Source organism: Pyrgilauda ruficollis, unplaced genomic scaffold (genome assembly GCF_017590135.1).
Source record: "Pyrgilauda ruficollis isolate IOZ18807 unplaced genomic scaffold, ASM1759013v1 scaffold91, whole genome shotgun sequence".
Taxonomy (NCBI): domain Eukaryota; kingdom Metazoa; phylum Chordata; class Aves; order Passeriformes; family Passeridae; genus Pyrgilauda; species Pyrgilauda ruficollis.
Window position 1 is genome coordinate 1,418,815 of NW_024531155.1, and position 17,006 is coordinate 1,435,820.

Here is a 17,006-nt window from a genome sequence, read left to right on the forward strand (position 1 = left end):
CCTGATTTTCAGGGCTTAGTAATGATGTAATTCATTATGAAAACATAACTTGCCTCTGTCCTATTACAGAAGTAAAGCTACAACAGTTAGTGATGTGAATGGAATGAAGTCTCTTTCTGGCAACAAGGTATTTATCCATTGAGATTTATTTTCTTTCTAATAACTTGTATTGGCTATATCTTTAATTTTAATGTTCATGAGAGACTCTTGAGTTAATAGCTTTCCTAACATGTAATATCCTAAAAATTACCTGTTTCTTTGGAAAGTAATGTATATTTTTGATGTGCTCAGAGGTGGGTAAGTGTCCTTTTTAGTGCTGCTTAGTTCTTAGATTTGTTCAGACATGGTTAAAAGAACACAATTATTTTTTTCAAAGCTCTTTATTCTCTATATATTTTCAACATTTCTGTGTTTCAGTACAAGGCTTGAACAATGTGCTTGAAATATGCAAAGCTGGACATGTCTGTGTAGTTGACCTTTTAGTACTTTGTTCTGTTCCATGCAGCACCTTGAGAGCAATGGGAATCCCACCTCGTTGGTGTTGCCTAAAAAGGTTCTGAAGTCACTTGATCCCTTGGTTTACAGAAACGTTGAATATGATGTTTGGCTCCGATCCAAATGGGGTGAGTAACAGAATACTTCAAAGGTGCAGCTTTTGCAAGTTGTGTGAAGTGAAGCCCTCCTGAAGAGCTGATGCAAGTGGCAGCTTGGGTTTTTAGTTTGGTTTTCCTCACATGGCTCAGTGGGTAGATTTGGGGCCTGAACACCTGGTTTGTATTTTTACTGCATCAAGAAAGTAATCCTTGTGGTATATTTATACTAACAGTATATTACTGCTTCTGTATTTACAGATCAGCAAAAACAAGATTTTTCTATTGCTGCTGGCATGCAATACTCCATTGGAGATAAATGTAAAGTAAGTAATATTGAATTGCAGTTTATAGACACATTAACATTTTGCTCAAGATGTCCATTTTCCCTCCTTGTTAACTATTTTGATATTGCTGCTTTATAAATACCCTGGGCTTGTGTCTTCAGCTGAGGATGTACTTGTTCTTTAATTGTTGACAGTGTTCATGACTTACAGCATAACTTACAACTGATCAGTGCAATTTTGCTCCATTAAAAATTCACAAGGTTAACTCCAAGAGTGTATGTAGTAAGATGACTGGAAGCCTCAAAGTTAGACATGGAACTGTATATCCATGTGTTTGTGTTTGACACTGGAAATAGTGATTACACTTTGTATATTAGCTTTGATAAAAATCTCAGTACTTCCAAGTAATGAAGTACAGCTTGCTTTAGTTACTGCAGGTCCCAAAGTGTTGGGAAGTTCTTCCTCTCAGGGTGTTGCAAGCGTGTTACACAATTGGTCTTCAAATTCTGTTAAGATTTGTATTAAGCGTTGCTGCTTAAGAAGAATCAAGGTTTGCCATTAAATTCTAAATTTGCAGACTAGTCTCCTTAAGTGTGTTAATTAAACTGGTGGTATTCGGCTAAATGTGTTTCTTTCTAGGACATTTGACCATCTATTAAAGTTATTAATATTAATGGCAAAATATTCAGTTGGGTTAATCATGCAGCACAGGGGCTCTTTCAGTTTGTACTTTTTTATTTGTGCAATGGAATCAACCATAGTGACTAAACTGCAGGGAAAACACGTCTCCAAACCTAAAAAAAACCCCAGCAACAAAATACTCTACAAAGCCACAAGCCCTCAACCCCCTGGCCCCCAAACCAAACCAACCTAATGCCAAGTTGATTATTTGTTGCTTAATAGTACAGACTTAAAATGTGCATTTAAGACCCTAAGGCTGTCTTGTGTAGTATTTATTTACAGATATTATTAGAAGAAAACATTCTGGTAATGACATACTCTATCTGTCAAATTTTCTCTGTATGTGGCAATACAGTAAATATATAGTATAAAACCATGGGAAGAAAACATGAAGTGAATAGTGAAAATTAGAGTTAGACCAAATTAATACAACTGTAAAGCTGAATACTGTAGTGAAACATTAAGAAATTAATTTTTTTATTCAACAGAAGAATTTTAAGAACATAGAATGTCAGTCAGACAACTAACAGTAATGTCATGTCTAAACAACTTCTTTTGATTGTTCTTAAAAAAGCCCTCTGAAGAATAACTCCTGAAGTAATTGGTGTTCGTTATGTTCCTAATTAGACTATGTTTCACTGAAGTGAAGTGGATTTTAATAGGGAAAAGCTTTGAGTTTTATTGTGAGAGAGAGTGTTTTCAGTAAAGCTGAAAAGCCTGGCTGCACTCGTTGCTTTTAACTTTCTCATGTGGTTTTGAAAAGCATATTTCGTTAAGTAGGGTTTCTCAGCAAGCTGTTTGTTTAGTGTTGTGTGTGTGTTTGTTTTAATAGTATTTTTATTTCATTTTGAAGAAGAAATAGGGGTTAAAGACTGGCTTTTGATTGATTTATTAAACTGTGATGTATATTTCTCAGGTCTTCTGTTGCCCAGAGGAAAATTTCTGTTTCTAATTGTCGATATTTTAAAGAGTTAGCTCCTCTCACAGTCATCTTTGGAGCTAATCCACTTTTTTTTCTTACTCTTGTTCTTTACAGGTGCGCTTAGACCATAATGGGAAATTTTATAATGCCCATATTCAAGAAGTTTTTTCAGAGAATGGGCCAGTTGTTGTATTTGTAGAAGAGCTTGGAGCAAAGTGAGTGCTTAATCTCTTTTGGAAGGGAGCACCAAACTGAAGAAGGCATTACTTTGGTTCAGAGTTAACTTCAGTCCCTGAAATGTATCTGTTTCTTTACTTGGAGCAGTACTACCACAGATTTGTTAAAAAAGCATCATACTATTTAAAAAAGGAGAAATTGTTTATCATTTCACATTTCTTTCTGTAGTCCCAAGTAGTCTGGGTATTACTTGCAGAGTGGAATAGTAATTACATCAGTAGTGTTTTAATTTTTGTGCACAAGATTAATTCCTAAACAGATTGACACTGGGCTAATAAGGTGTTGCTTGGACTTAATAGATGCTAAATTTGTGACAAACTTTTTGTATTGAAAGGTACACTAAAGCACTGAGCTCCTCTGGTGCTTGAGTAGCTCTGCCTGATTTTCACAGAGAGTGCCAAGTTGCTCTTTAGCTCAGCATCATCTTTGCCCTACCTGGGACAAAAGAGTGTTTGAAGTTGATGTTGGTTTGTGGATTTGATGGTTTTGGTTGTGTGGGGTGGGGTTTTTTGTTTGTTGGAGAGGGAGCACGGAGAGAGCAGTTTGAGAAGGCCTGTGACTTCTGGGTCAAAAAACCCCACACTGATTGTAGTTCGGGAAGAGGGAACACTTTCAGTCAAGGCAAATGAGAAAGATGCCCATTTGATCACCATTAAAAAGAATGATGAGATCTGAAGAGTATCTTGCAGTTTGAATCCTTTTTAAATTGGAATTTAATCTGTTTGAATAATGTATATATATAATATATTATACTAGTTATATATTTACATTATTTTATTAATATAGAAGAGATTACATTATTATAGTTCTGTATTATAATATTATATTACTATAGAAAAAATATATAAATAAATAACCTTTCAAATAATGTAAACAGTTGCTTGGACCATCTCTAGCATCCTCAATTAAAAAGGCAGTATTTGTTCTGGGATATACACCATCAGTGTAACATCTTTCAATCTTGGCACCTATTGCAGCATTGATAATAAATTTATCTAAGTATTGCTTTTATCTAAGTATATTGCTTTTTGGGATCATTTTCTTTTTCTGTCTGCCCTGAAGGCACTTCACAAATGGCTGATCGTTCTTTACTGGATAAGTTTGTGTCAACTTACTAGTTTCATGTAAAAAGGAATAAAAAATGGTTTGCTGTTCTACACATTGCTTGAGTGTAATCATAAAGGCAAAGAACATTGAAAACAATGTTCTCAAAAGTGGGAAGATCTGTCAGTATTAGTGAACATGTGGTATTAATTTATGCAAGCCCCAGTCTGGTCTTTTAAGAGATTATTCCCTCCATAATTCCTTGTTTTGTAGGCATGCTGTCTCACTGAAGAGCCTTAAACCTCTTCCACAGACCTCTCCTATGGAGGGCTGGAACACTGTGCCAGGGAAGAAGATAAAGAAGTTTTACCCAACGTGGGGGCAGAATGCTCAGCCTGGTAGGACTGTACCTGTCTTTGTGTGGTAGAATCTTCTTTGTGAGATGTTTTGTCCCAAAGAGCTTAAAAAAATGAGTAAAGCAAAAGTCTTACCTGTTTTCACGTTGTTTTCACAGATGCAGAGTGCAGAGGGCCAAAGAATCAGAGCAAGTCAATCAAACCCCAGTCAGCACTACCTCCTCGACTTCAGCATACTGTGGGAACCAGGCAGCACCAGTTCTTGTGTTCTGGGTCCCAACCTCATCAGACCTCAACTGAGCAAAAAGCTCCGGGCAGGAATCCTTCCCAGTCTGCAAGGTAAAACTGCAAACAGCATTTTCCCTGGCTTGAACTCTTAACTGAGCTTCTGGAAGCCCAGCTACCGGCTTCAGATGCTTCTAGCATACTCTTTTGAAATACATTGCCATTGAATGCTTAGGAATTGTCCCAAGTCCTAAAGAATACACACAAGCATGGGAAGAATTTTTTTTTTTTTTTTTTTGTGTCCATGGCAGAATCTGCCTACAAAGCCACTTTTTTTTTCTTGGGAAGTGGATGTTAGTGTGGTTTATGTTGTAGTTGTTTTTCTTTTTGGCTGGGGCTGAAATAATGCTGCAAGTGCTTCTTGGGCATGGCTAAGATCTTCCCTGAGCTTCTGCTGAACCTGTCATAGGGGACTGCTTTGTGTTCTGACTTAACATTTGAAAGGAGTATTAAAAGAGTGTTTTGCCTGCATTTGTTGGTAGTGACTTTCTGATTCCTTGGGCTGCTGCAGCAGAGTTTCTGTTTCCATACTTATATCTTAGTCCTTTCTCCTGAAAGCCACGAGTTTGTGTTGGGTTTGATGCAGATTTCTTAGTCCGAGCAATCCTCTTCCTTTTTCGGTGCGCAGGAAAGCGGAGCGCGAGCGAAGCGAGGAGCAGAGCCACGGCAGCAGGGACTGTAACTACTTTGGGCTGTCTCCAGAGGAGCGCAGGGAGAAGCAGGCCATAGAGGAGTCTCGTTCCCTGTATGAGATCCAGCAGCGGGATGAACAAGCTTTTCCTGCTCTTTGCAATGTATGCTGGATTCCTTGTAATTAGCAGTGCACTTTCCATACTTGTCTGTGAGCCTTTCATTAGCCATTGGTTTGCTGTCCTTGAATCACACTGCAATTCAAAAATCAGGGATATTCATTTTGTACTCGCTTTGTAATTAGAAGTACAGGTATCTCCAATGCTTTATATGTTAAAGATAAGAAAATACATGTAGTAGTTTATCCTGGGAATAATTGAATGTCCACCACACAGTGCTTTAGGTGTGTAAATATGGGAGACACATGAGCATCTGTATTTGTAGGATTTTGGAGAGATCATTCTATTGATGCAACTTTAGTGAAAGTGGGTGGGAGTCCCAGTACATCCAGGGAAGTGAGCAGATCCTGTGGGTAAAGAGCTATTCTCCACACAGGTTTGTTCTAGAGATGTGTGGGGCTTTTTGGGTTTAACTCCTAGGGCAAAGAGAAACAAGAACAAGGTTGGGAAGAATGATTAGGAGAAAGACTGAAGCCTAAGGGACAGAGGTTGTTCTGTCCTGAGCAGTAACAGTTTGCTGTGTTTGCTCACCTGCAGGAGGAGGATGTGATTTAATGTCTGAGTTAAACAGATTTTGTCACATCAGCTAGTGACATGAATGCTCTTAAAGGGCACTAGGCAAAATGTAGCAATGAATGAGAAAGAGGGGTTGAATCTGCAGGATACTGAGACAGACTCCCCCCCTTCCCCTTTCTGCCTATCACATAAGTAAATATTATTTGTCATGAATGCATAATAGTATCATAGCAGATGATGCTAAAGTGTCACTGGACTGATTATATAAAGTGATATTTCTGCTTTTGTCAACTTCTTCAGAACCAGTTAGTCTGTCAGGCTGCTACACAGACTGTGGATAATGTAAACCAGAAAAAGTTCTCAAATAGTGAAAGAAGAAACAGCAAGTGGACAGCAGAGGTGGAAGAGCAGAAGGAGAAAGGTAAAACTAAATGGGTTTAGATAGTGGCTGGGTTTTTTTTATTTGCTCATTAAATTCAGCATCTGAATTTATTCAAGATGGGGCATCTGTTTAGGCAATGAGGGGAAAGTTATCCTAAGTAGCAATGCCAAACTAAACTGGGCTGGAGGTAGCAAGGGTGTGGATGTGAAGAAAGCCACATTCACAAAGCAGGGAAATGTACTGAGAGAGTAGACTCCTGGCTGGAATTTTTGTAGTAAATGGGAAGAGAAATGAGAAGAACTAAAAGACTTTATCAGAGCTACCCTAAATTAGATCCTTTTTGAAATTCTAGAGTGTATGGTAGAAAGTGCCAGTGGGAGGAGCCTTAAGAGTAATTTATGAAGCAGGTAAAAGTGTGGCATGGTTAGGAATTAGCATGCCATGGTACAGGAAGGGGAGAAGAAGGGTACAGAAGGGTTGGAAAAACAAACCTGTTTACAGTAGAAAGCTTTGTCACATGGTCAAAATTTTGTTTGGGTTTTCTCTCTCCCCCCAGTCGGTTACAACACTTCAGCTTCTCTTCCTGAACTTAAAGCTTTTCCTCCTCTGTGAGGAAGTGGAACATGGCAGTAATAGAAGAAAGCTGTAGGTGCCAGGAGGAGGTAGTTAGTAAATCTCTGCTAATTGCAAAGGAATTTTTTAAGGCATGTTGACGTTTTTTAAGGAATGTTCACGTAGAGAAAGCTGGAGAGAAAGTGAAGGCTCCACTGTCATGCTGAATTTGGCTGAAGGGCATGGCACGTCCAGCTTTCTCTGCTTTTTGTGACACTCAGATTTGCATTGCCTCTTGTGAAACTTGGTTAACAATCCTGTGGGAATCAAGTATACTTCCTTCTGAGTGTTTAGGGATTCCTATTGCTGCTTGAGGATTTGGCAGTAATTCTCAAAATCAATACTGTTTCCATTTATACTGCTGTCTAGTTGTGACAGAGTATATAACAGGCATTTAAAAAGTCTGTATCTACTACTGATCATCTGGGCATGAGTGTGATTGACAAGCAGTGGTAGCCAGGTCTGAACATAAGCCAGAATGTGAAGAAATTTTTCTGATCTTTTTATGTCACGACTGTTTTTTAACACTGTCTTCCCCACCAAAGTGTTTGCTGGTGCTTGAGGAATGAAATTTTGTGCAGCAGTCTGAAAACTTTTTTAGATCTTTTAATGCACTGCAACATTCTAAACTTTTTTTTTAATCAGTCAAAAGTAGACAAGACTTTGAGCTTCTTTTACCTTAACACTTGAATATGAAAATGCCAAGCAGAGCACTTTCCCTTTAAGCAAAGTACAAGCTTTTGTTTCATTAGGAGCAATTTAGGATGAATATATTTAAAGGGACAGCTGCATTTCATTCCTGCTTTCCCCAGGCATCACTGAAATGACTTCCAAACATCAGTAAAGAGCTCCTGTAGACCTTGCAGAACCCAGGTTGAAGTAGCTGCTCTGTTACTGCCTGAATAACTGTTTGTTTTAGGATGCTTTGATCTTTGGTAAAAATAGAAATTTAAGTTTTCTGAAGTAATATCTACTAAGATATAGGTTTAGTTTTGAAAGTTTAATTTTGGAAAGACAAACTAACTGGCTTAAGTTGTGATAGCCATAAGTGGTGTAATGGTTCATTTACTAGGTTATGTCTTGGTGTTGCAGAGTCAAATTCCAGGCAGATCCACTTAAGTCAGAAGCTTGAGCCAAATTCATCTGAGGTAATCTTAAAGAAAAGACCAAATTTTGTTTTAAATGTTATTGCTTCTCTGATACATGATTAGCAGAGCAATAGCTGCCTTTAGAGCTGTGATTGCTGCTGCTGCTTTACAGCTTTTAGTGAAATACTCCTAAGGCTGGAGGCTTGTATTTCTGTCAGCTTTCCTCAGCCCTGTAACCTATACTTAGTCTTTCTCTGCAATCAGAGTCCTCAAACCTGGGCTATTGAGAGCACTTACAAATCTGGATTTGTAATTGCTTAGTACAGTCTGTACTTCCAGTATAATGGGACCACAGAAGATTTGATGTTTGCTAATAGCTGTTGTGCTAACAGACCATGAGCTCTGAAGTTCAGTGAAGATTTATGGCCTCTTGTTGGCTTTTAACCTTTGCTGTCCTTTCAATGAGCAAAATGTCACACTAGTATAATATGTGATGGGTGCTTAGCCCACTTTGTATGGAGTGTGGTTTACTGTTTGTGAATAACTCTTTGTAAAGTTAATCTTACTATTAGACTAGCTGTGTATGTTGTTTCTAACTTTGCTTTAGAAGAATAGTCAAGATGAGAGTTATCCAAAAGCTTCATCTCCTTTGGAACAAGTTAAAACAGATTCTCCGATTCTTGCTGAGCAAGTAAGAAATGTTTGTTTGATTTCAAAGTTTTCCAGTCAGGAGACTTCAGACAAAGGGGAGCTTCATCACAGCCACGTATGTATTACAATACTGGCTTTTAATTACACAGTCATTTCTATGTGATAATGCTAAAATTTCATATTTACAGTTAGGAATCTGTTATGTCCAGCATAAAGATTGTAAAAGGAAAACCTTGATAGAAAAGTAAATCTATTATTTTCTGAGAGAGGGGTTATTTCATATCTTTCTATCAAGGTAACTGTGCTTTTCCCTTTAAATTCTTTAGCTTTTCCTTTTCAACTTTCTCTGAGGTTATTGGTAATTGCTTGTGAGGGTGGCTTTTATTTTGGGTGGGAGATAGTTAAATGTAAAGCTTGAGGAGGTGATTCCAGCTCTGGTGGCTTTGTGGTACTGGCATGGCTGGACAGAGCTCAGAGCAGATCTCTCAGCACAGTGATGCAGCTGAGGTCTCTTTGGGTATGTTCCTAGTTAGTACTTCCCTGTGGGGATGGTGGTAGTCCAGATAAGGCTGAGTCAGCAGGGTCACCAGCCATGACGGGATTCAGATTTGTTTGTTTTTACAGAACCTGACCGAGTGCTTGCCGAGCGTAACTCCAACACCCTCTCCAGTCTTCTCTGAGGTGCATTTACCTCCAGCAGTGCCTTCTGTACCAGCCATTGTGCCAGCTTGGCCAAGTGAGCCAGCAACATATGGACCAGCAGGTTTGCAGAAATACTAACATAAATCAGAAATTACTAAACCTGGAAAACACTTTAACTCTCTTACTAAGTTGAAGATGCCCCCAGGAGACACTTCTCGTATAATTTCACATTCCAAAGGCAGGCATTCATAGGAATGTAGTTTCTCACTGCTGAAAACTAGTGAGAGTTTTGACAGATCTTTGATTGCTTGTATGTACAGTTTGCTTGACTCCCAACCTGAAGGTACAAGAGTGTTGTGTACTTAATTGGCTGTTTTTCCTCTTGAGTGGGATAGCATTGAGTTTTGAGGATCTGCTTAAGGTAGAACATATTGTCAGCATGTTGAAACCTGGTAAGTGTTTGTGCTGTGTGTCCCATGTAACAAAAGCCTCCTTGGTTGACTCCTGAGGACTCAGCTTGGGGCTTGTATGCATGAAACTAATGAGATCCATTTAGACCTGAGCTGCAAAGCCAGTGTAATGGGTTTTGGTGTGCTGTGCATATCTTGTGGTCTGTGAAGTTAGCTTAGAATCGGTAGTGCTCATTAGATCAGGTGCTGCATTTTCTCTCAACTGCTGTTTCTGTACAAGAACCAGCTCTCAGATCAGCCTGCTTTGTTCACATGAGACAGTCACAATCCTGTCTCACTTGACTGTGTCTGTGACAGAAGATGTGCAGCCCAGTTGATCTAAGCTCAGATTCAGAGTTGACTCTAAATGACAAGTCAGAATGAGAACTCCAGGGATTCACATGAAAGTTTCAGTTTCCCCATTTTTATCTCCTTCCTATTTCCTTCTGGCATTCATAATTTTAAAAAAGAAACACGGGAGCACTTTAGCTATTTCTGGAAAGCTTAGCTAAATTGTTTCATTCTTTCTGAAAACTATTCTCTGCATTTTGAATCCTGCTTTTCTGATGTCTTTTGGTTTGTGATTATTTATCTAAATATACATATCTATAGACATGCATTGATACCTGTTCTATTTCTATACATATATATGTATCTATTTTGGGTTTTTTCCCTCTAGGTATTCCAACCCAAATACCTGCTTCTTCCCTGATGCCAGGACCAGCAACAGGACCTGACTCTATTGTATCACAGGCTCAGGTAACATCTGCTTCAGGTGCTGGAGTTCCTGTGTGGCTACAAGCAGTTAACCAGCCTTTAATGCCTTTGCCTCAGACTCTGAATCCCTACCAGGATCCGCTATACCCTGGATTCCCTTTTAATGAAAAGGGAGAAAGAGCCGTTGCACCTCCTTACTCCCTGTGCGGTACTGGGGAAGACTTACCTAAAGGTGAGAAGTCTGCATTTGACACCATTTTTTCTCATAGTTCTTCTTTTCTTAAAATGTAGATAAACACAACTTTTTTTGGTCCTGTTGTCGTTCTTTGTCCAAGGATCCGATAGTTGTCATTCCATTATTTAAGATGTGGGAGAGAATGTTGAATAGAGTTGTAACTCTAGTTTGCATTGCCAACATTGTGACTGTTTCAAGTGGTTACACCTGGAAATCTGGTAGGATCATTTTGTAGTTCTTAGCTTACCCCATCATAACTTGAGGTTTTGTACATGTAAAGAATTACCTTTGGAGAACTGCTCCTGTCAGAGTAATAGGTTTGCTCATGTCATTTAAAAGTTTGGAAGCTGTTGAGCATTTCCTTACTGATCTGGGAAAATACAGATTTTGGCATACTATGAATGCAAGGTATGTCCATAAAGAACATCTCATGTCTGACTGCTCAGTGGTGTTTGTTTGTTTAGTGAACTGTTTCTTTAAAAACTAGAAGTTCACAGACTGTTAAAACTGAAATTTAAACTGCTGTTGTGTTCTAGATACCTTACTGTGGCAAAAAACCCCAACTAATCAATTGAAGACATGCAAGTAGTAACTTAGTACTGGTGTTCTCTACTGAAACGGAACTTCATGCAGTTTTTTAATCAGATGAAATATTTTAGGTCCTTATAAATACTCTTCCTTTTTTTTTTTAGATAAGAATATTCTTAGATTTTTCTTCAATCTTGGTGTGAAGGTAACTCTTCAAACTTCCTTATGTTTTCATTTTGTTTTGATTTTACAAAAATCGCTTGTAAATAATTGTTGGTACTCAGAGTGCACAAAATTTGTTGCTGCAGATTTCAAATCCATCTTTCACTTTCAAATACTTCCTTATTTTTTCTTCTGTTAACTGAGATTCCAGCAGTTGTCCACAGTGCACTTCAAGTCAGCAGAAATCAAATTCGTGTCAGTAGCATAGTGAGACCGATTGGCTTCCAACTGTGGCTGCACAGCCAGCAAATTGTGCTTTACAAAGTCACAGATAAATTGTGAATGTGAAGATGTTTTTTTTTGGATGACATGCATAGGGAATGAGAAAATGCCTTCAGACTTCAAACCTGGCTGTGTACTGGCAAAGCCACTGCAGTGCAGATCCCAAAATCTTTCCCTGGGGACATTCCCTTAAGTACCCTGTGTGTCTGTTCTTTCTGCTCAGGTTACTGATAATAGTATTCTACCTTTTCAGTAATTATAGTAGTGTGTTTGTGTAAATGGGGTGCAACTCTGTGTGTGTGGTTGGGAAAGAGGCTTAGCCAAATCCCAACATCTTCCATTGCTTGGCAAGGCAAAGTTGTTGGCTTTCTTCCTCCCTTCTGTACAAAAAAATGTTCCTTTTTTACCTTCTTATTCCTTCTGTCAGGCAAACTACTTGGGGCAAGGTGCTGAGAGCTCTTGGGCTTATTTCATGGGACTTTGGCCATAGCAATGATATTCTTTCATTTCTGGGCATGGAAAGAGGGAATATTCAGCACAGTTTCCAATGCAAATTTGATACCTCTGCCTAATATAAATCTCTGTGCTTAATAAGAAATCCCTAAGTCATTAATTATCAAGTGTCGCCACAATGCATTTAAACAGCTGACATGCTTGGGACTCTCCTTACTGCTGCTGTGGGTTATTTAGGTTCTCGCCTGTCGTTTGGTGCTTCAGCACCATCTGCTGGTCCCAGCCCACGTTCTAGTGGCTGTGCTGCTCTGCTGGTGTCACAGGGTACAGCAGGCCCAGGAAATACCCTCTGCATTGTCTGCTGCTCTGCTCCAAACCCTGCCCTGCCCACACCCTTTCACTGCACATCAAGAGGGAAGGGGCTCCTGCAGAGGTCTGCATAGGTTTTCCAGGATGGTTTTCTCCAGGAACTGTTTCTACAGAGTCCAGTTTATTAATGTGGAGGTAGAGAAAAGGGAAAGGGTCACCTGAGGTGGTGAACACCTGAGGTGGACAACTTCAGTGTAGTGGCCTTTGCAAAGTGAGGTCTAGTAGAAGAAATTGCCAATTAGTAAGTGTGATTCTGGAAAATTAGTTTGATATGTTTCTCTTCAAACACATAGCTAGAGTATGACTTACCAAGTCAAGCTTTTAAGTCTTTAACCATATAGAAATTGTTACTAAGTTTTCTTACTGGTCATAACTGTTGCCCATTTTAACTGCATTTGGAAGGAAAACAAAAAATAAGAACACCATCCTAGAGTCATATGATTTAGAATTGAGGGCAGTCACTGTAAAGAAAATTCACTTTTATCTCCTATAATTAACTGTTTTGAAATAGTAAATGACTGATGTGCTTTTATGTCTCTCTGAACACTGAAAAGACCAAATAACTGATTTAAATTTTTTTTTCCCTGCTGTCTTGCAGGCATACAGTTGTCCCATGTGGGCACCCCATTCTTACCTTTACCCCCTGCACCAGGCCTATTTAGCTGCTTGTAGAATGTACCCAAACGTGTCCCTTCCTGTGTATCCACACAACCCCTGGTTCCAGGAGGCTGCTCCTGCTCAGAACGAAAATGAAACTGCACGACCAAACAGGCACTTTGCTGTCCAGACCGAGGCCAGATCCAATGGTCAGATTCCACAAGTTGACAGATCTCCATCACTGCCTCTGATCATACCTTCAGCTCAGGTGACGGAAAGTCAAGGACAGGTCTGTGTCGAACCGGAGAATCCAGTGCAAGCTCTTCATGCGAACTACGAGGAGTCCCTGAGAGGGAAAAATGTGTTCCCACAGCCGCCCTTTGGACACAATCACTTTCTAGGAGCTGTTCCAATAGCACCTCCTTTCTTTCCTCACTTCTGGTATGGGTACCCAGTTCAGGGTTTCATTGAGAATTCAGTAGCGAGACCTAATCTTGTCTTGTCTCCTGAGGACAAAGAGGCAGCAGGTGGCACCTCTGCCAGCATGTACGTGGGCAAAGAATGCAGCCCTCCAGTTCCTGGAGTGAACTGTGCGGAGCAGCTCCAGAAGACCAACAGCGGCGGCTCCAACACCGTCCCATTCCCAGTGGCTGCTGCAGGGACCCCGAAAGACACTTCGGCCAGGGCACCTCAGCTGGAGCAAACGTGTCCTTCGGCTGCTCCTAAGCAGAAAACAGCCGGGCAGCAGCATCGCCCTCCACAGACACAGGGCCCAGAGAGGCCAGCGGCAGGGCCAAGCACGCAGCTACTGCTGGCAGAACCTCCCAAAAACGAACTGAAACCCGGCACTCCCAGCCGGAAGGAGAGGCCTCCTAAAGGGAGAGAGTCCAAGGGCATGGGGAATGTGCAGATGGAAAGCAGGGCCCAGAGAACGAGGGAGGAGAGCTCTGAAGATGACACTGAGGTTTCCGACATGCTGAGGAGTGGTAGATCCAAGCAGTTCTATAACCAGACTTATGGAGGAGGCAGAAGGCCCAGACCTGACAGGGGTTATTCCAGCAGGGGAGGATACCAGTTCCAAAGAAATGAGGAGGCCTGGAAAGGACCACCCAGCAGAAGCAGAGATGACGGCTACCAGTATCAGAGAAACTTTAGAGGGCAGCCGTATAGGAACGACAGGAGAAGGGCAACACTGGGAGATAATCAGAGGGGGCAGCAAGCATAAAATGAGTGGATAATTGGAAAATTTAAGCAAAAAGTAATTTGAAGTAGCAGTTTAAAATCATAATTTCTTTTTAGTGAAGTTCAATGATGTTTAATTTTGGGCTAATTTTTGGCAAGTAAAGACTAGGAGGATGTCAAGTCCTACCATAGGGTTCTTGGGGGGATTCTAGAGTTTGTTTGGCTTAGCAGTTTTTCTTCAATGTCAAATTAGAAAAAAAAAATAGGCTTAGTGTTTGATAATTTTTTTCCCCACAAAGGTTTCCGTTTGTGATAGAAGATGGGTATGTGCGTTTCCTAGAGTGACAAATGACAGCATTAGATGTGATTTAGATTCTAAAATTGACAGTAACATTGCACCAAATATAAATGTATATTTTATCATACAATGCCTTAGTTCTGAACTGAGCTAAAGGAATTCTCAGCCTACTGCACTGTTGTCTCTGATATGCTTCCAACCCAAAGGCCTTTCATCTCAAAAAGAAAAAATATCTGTCAAACTTGAATGTTTCTCTTGTGTGTTACACGTATGGCAGCCAGCTAACCCTGTGTCTTAGGTATGTTGTATATAGTTCTTTTCATAATCATAGGGTATATTTTTGAATTTTAAAAAGCATTTATTTGTTGAAATCAAAATCAAGACAAGCAGTCAAGAATACCTGTGTATGAACTGATAAGAATGGCTGTTTCCACCATGAATTCTTCTTAATACTGGTGTGACTAGAATGGTGCCTATGCCAACTGAATAATTACAAAGACAATAAAAATGTAGATGCTATGCATTTCCAAAATAATTCTGCATCTGTTATAATAGCAGAAGTTTTTTTAATGCCACTTTAACACTAATGCACTGACAAATCCTAGATATTTTGTGAGGAGATGCATAAAGTACATGTTACATTTTTTTAAGTTTGTACGATTGAGCTACTGTTCAGTATTCTTTTGTTGTTGCACTGTTGATGTTTTGCATGTACAACTCCTTGCTGGAACTACTTTTAAAAGCAAGAATGGAGAGTCTCAGTGTGCTCTGCTCTTCCCTACAATTCAGAAGAAAGTGGCTTCTGCCTTATATTTTTACACTGTGTCAGAGTTCTGATGCTGTTTCTTCTGAGCCCAGTTATGATCTCCGCAGTGTTCCTGTTGCCTTTGCAGTCTGGATGTTCAGCTGTCCAGGCTCGGAGAGTGCAGTGTGCACAGTATTCACTCAGCTCTGTTGCTCTGTAAAATTGAACTGTTGTGTATATTTTTATATCTCTGTATACAGTAGTGTAGGTGACGGTACCCATTCATTGTGTCTGAGATTGTACACCCTTGGTGCAGAAACCAGAGTGATAGTTATATGATAAAAAGTTTGTTTTCAGATGCATGCTATGTATAAAACCCTAATTGAAATAAATGTTTTGTCTTTTCACTTGCTTTCTAAATTATATGTATGTATTTAAACCTGTTGCAATGGCATTAAATGAAATGTTGTTCTTAAAGGGCCAATTGTAGTAAGCAGCAGAATGATGAACAGCATATGGCAGGCAGCAAACAAAAAGAAGCCATTTGGAGTCTTTGTTCATAGGGCTAGGAGTCATGCTGGAGGCTTTTTGATTTTTCTTTTTTTAATCTAAATACTTTTTCATTCAGGATTTCAAAAGAGGCAATCTTCACTTTTTCAGGTTGGGAATGAAGCAAGCACTGAGGGATTTAGTTGTTACCATTGTGATTCTCTGCGTATTTCAACTCCTTTCAAAATCATAGAAGGCCGCTTGTTGAGTTTACTGGTGAATTTTTAGCTCAATCCCAAATTTGTGCAGCAGTCACTGAACTTATCATTCTATGTCATTCATGTCCTAGAGCAGGTAGTTCATCACGTGTTTTGTTGTAAGAATGAAGCCAGTAAATACTTCCTTACAGAAATCTGTTGGGAAACACTGGGGAAGAGAGGCATGGCAGTAACTGGGAGGGATATGCTTTTAGAATGTGCATTTAAAAAACAACTTCTTTCACCTGGGCCTACAATGCCTTGCTACTCTAGGACAGTGAAGGATGGGAAGGTGTAGGTGTATCTTCTCTGATGCTGATCAAGTAAGTCTGGTTTCCTCTCTTGCTGAAGGAGTAGTAGTAGATTGATTGGCCCAACCTCTGGCCTGTGGCAAGATGTTTTAGATTGCAGGATCCTCCTGTTAATATATGTAATATTCAGCATAGAACCAGCTGTGACACAGCTGAACCACATCTTTATCTTATCCTTATTACAACTGATTCAGAGAAGACTGCACAACTCCAGTCCAAAGGGAGTAAGCTGTGCAGAGGAGAACAAGTTTAGTCAGTCTTCGGAAGTTTTTGTCTGACCAGTGCAGTTGTGTAAGGCTGTACTCAGCACCTGCACTTCTTCAGAGTCCCTCTGCTGCTGTAGTACAGGGGCATTGCTGTCACAAGACAGAGGGAGGCAGTGTGTATAGAATGCTCAGTACTGCCAAGGTCATGAAATAACCATGTTGCTAACACACAGAATGGCAAAAACCCACAGATTACCTCCACTCCTTTCTGTAGCTTCTGAGGCAAAAATTTAAACAAGGAACAAAGCCATGTTTTCTCATCATGTTTTTCACATGCCAATGAAGGACGAAAACTGTTGAATGGAAAATACCCTTCCTTCCTTTTAAGACACAGCTAAAAGTTCTTTTTTACATGTCTGCTTAAGTAAGCAGGAACCTTTAAATTTTCCTTGTGGTTCCCTGAAGGACCTTATTGTCTAGGGAAGTAAGTTTTTAAAAGGTTTCTTTAATTTTTTTTTGTCATAGTAAGGATCAAAGCTTTTTACTTTATGAAAAAGTAATTCCTGCATCTTAGCCATATAAAAACTTAATGGAAGAGTGAGTTGGATAGATGGAAAGAATGTT

The 17,006-nt window shown here is 39.7% G+C and overlaps 1 protein-coding gene across 7 annotated transcripts in view; it reads left to right on the top strand.

Annotated features, from left to right (window-relative positions):
* Nucleotides 1–15,526, top strand: part of OTUD4 (OTU deubiquitinase 4) — a 28,464-nt gene extending 12,938 nt beyond the window's left edge. The window contains exons 9-23 of one of the 7 annotated variants that reach the window (XM_041489238.1): nt 70–127; nt 506–623; nt 852–916; nt 2,595–2,695; nt 4,035–4,159; nt 4,276–4,456; nt 5,031–5,196; nt 6,028–6,148; nt 7,814–7,869; nt 8,417–8,575; nt 9,085–9,223; nt 10,231–10,310; nt 10,386–10,500; nt 11,196–11,236; nt 12,896–15,526. In XM_041489238.1, the coding sequence (XP_041345172.1) occupies nt 70–127; nt 506–623; nt 852–916; nt 2,595–2,695; nt 4,035–4,159; nt 4,276–4,456; nt 5,031–5,196; nt 6,028–6,148; nt 7,814–7,869; nt 8,417–8,575; nt 9,085–9,223; nt 10,231–10,310; nt 10,386–10,500; nt 11,196–11,236; nt 12,896–14,119 (2,749 nt within the window). In that variant the 3' untranslated portion in view covers nt 14,120–15,526. Of the gene's footprint in view, nt 1–69; nt 128–505; nt 624–851; nt 917–2,594; nt 2,696–4,034; nt 4,160–4,275; nt 4,457–5,030; nt 5,197–6,027; nt 6,149–7,813; nt 7,870–8,416; nt 8,576–9,084; nt 9,224–10,230; nt 10,501–11,195; nt 11,237–12,895 lie in introns of all 7 variants that reach the window. The other 6 variants (XM_041489240.1, XM_041489234.1, XM_041489237.1 and 3 more) reach the window with 6 other exon arrangements.
* Nucleotides 15,527–17,006: the final 1,480 nt, after the last annotated feature.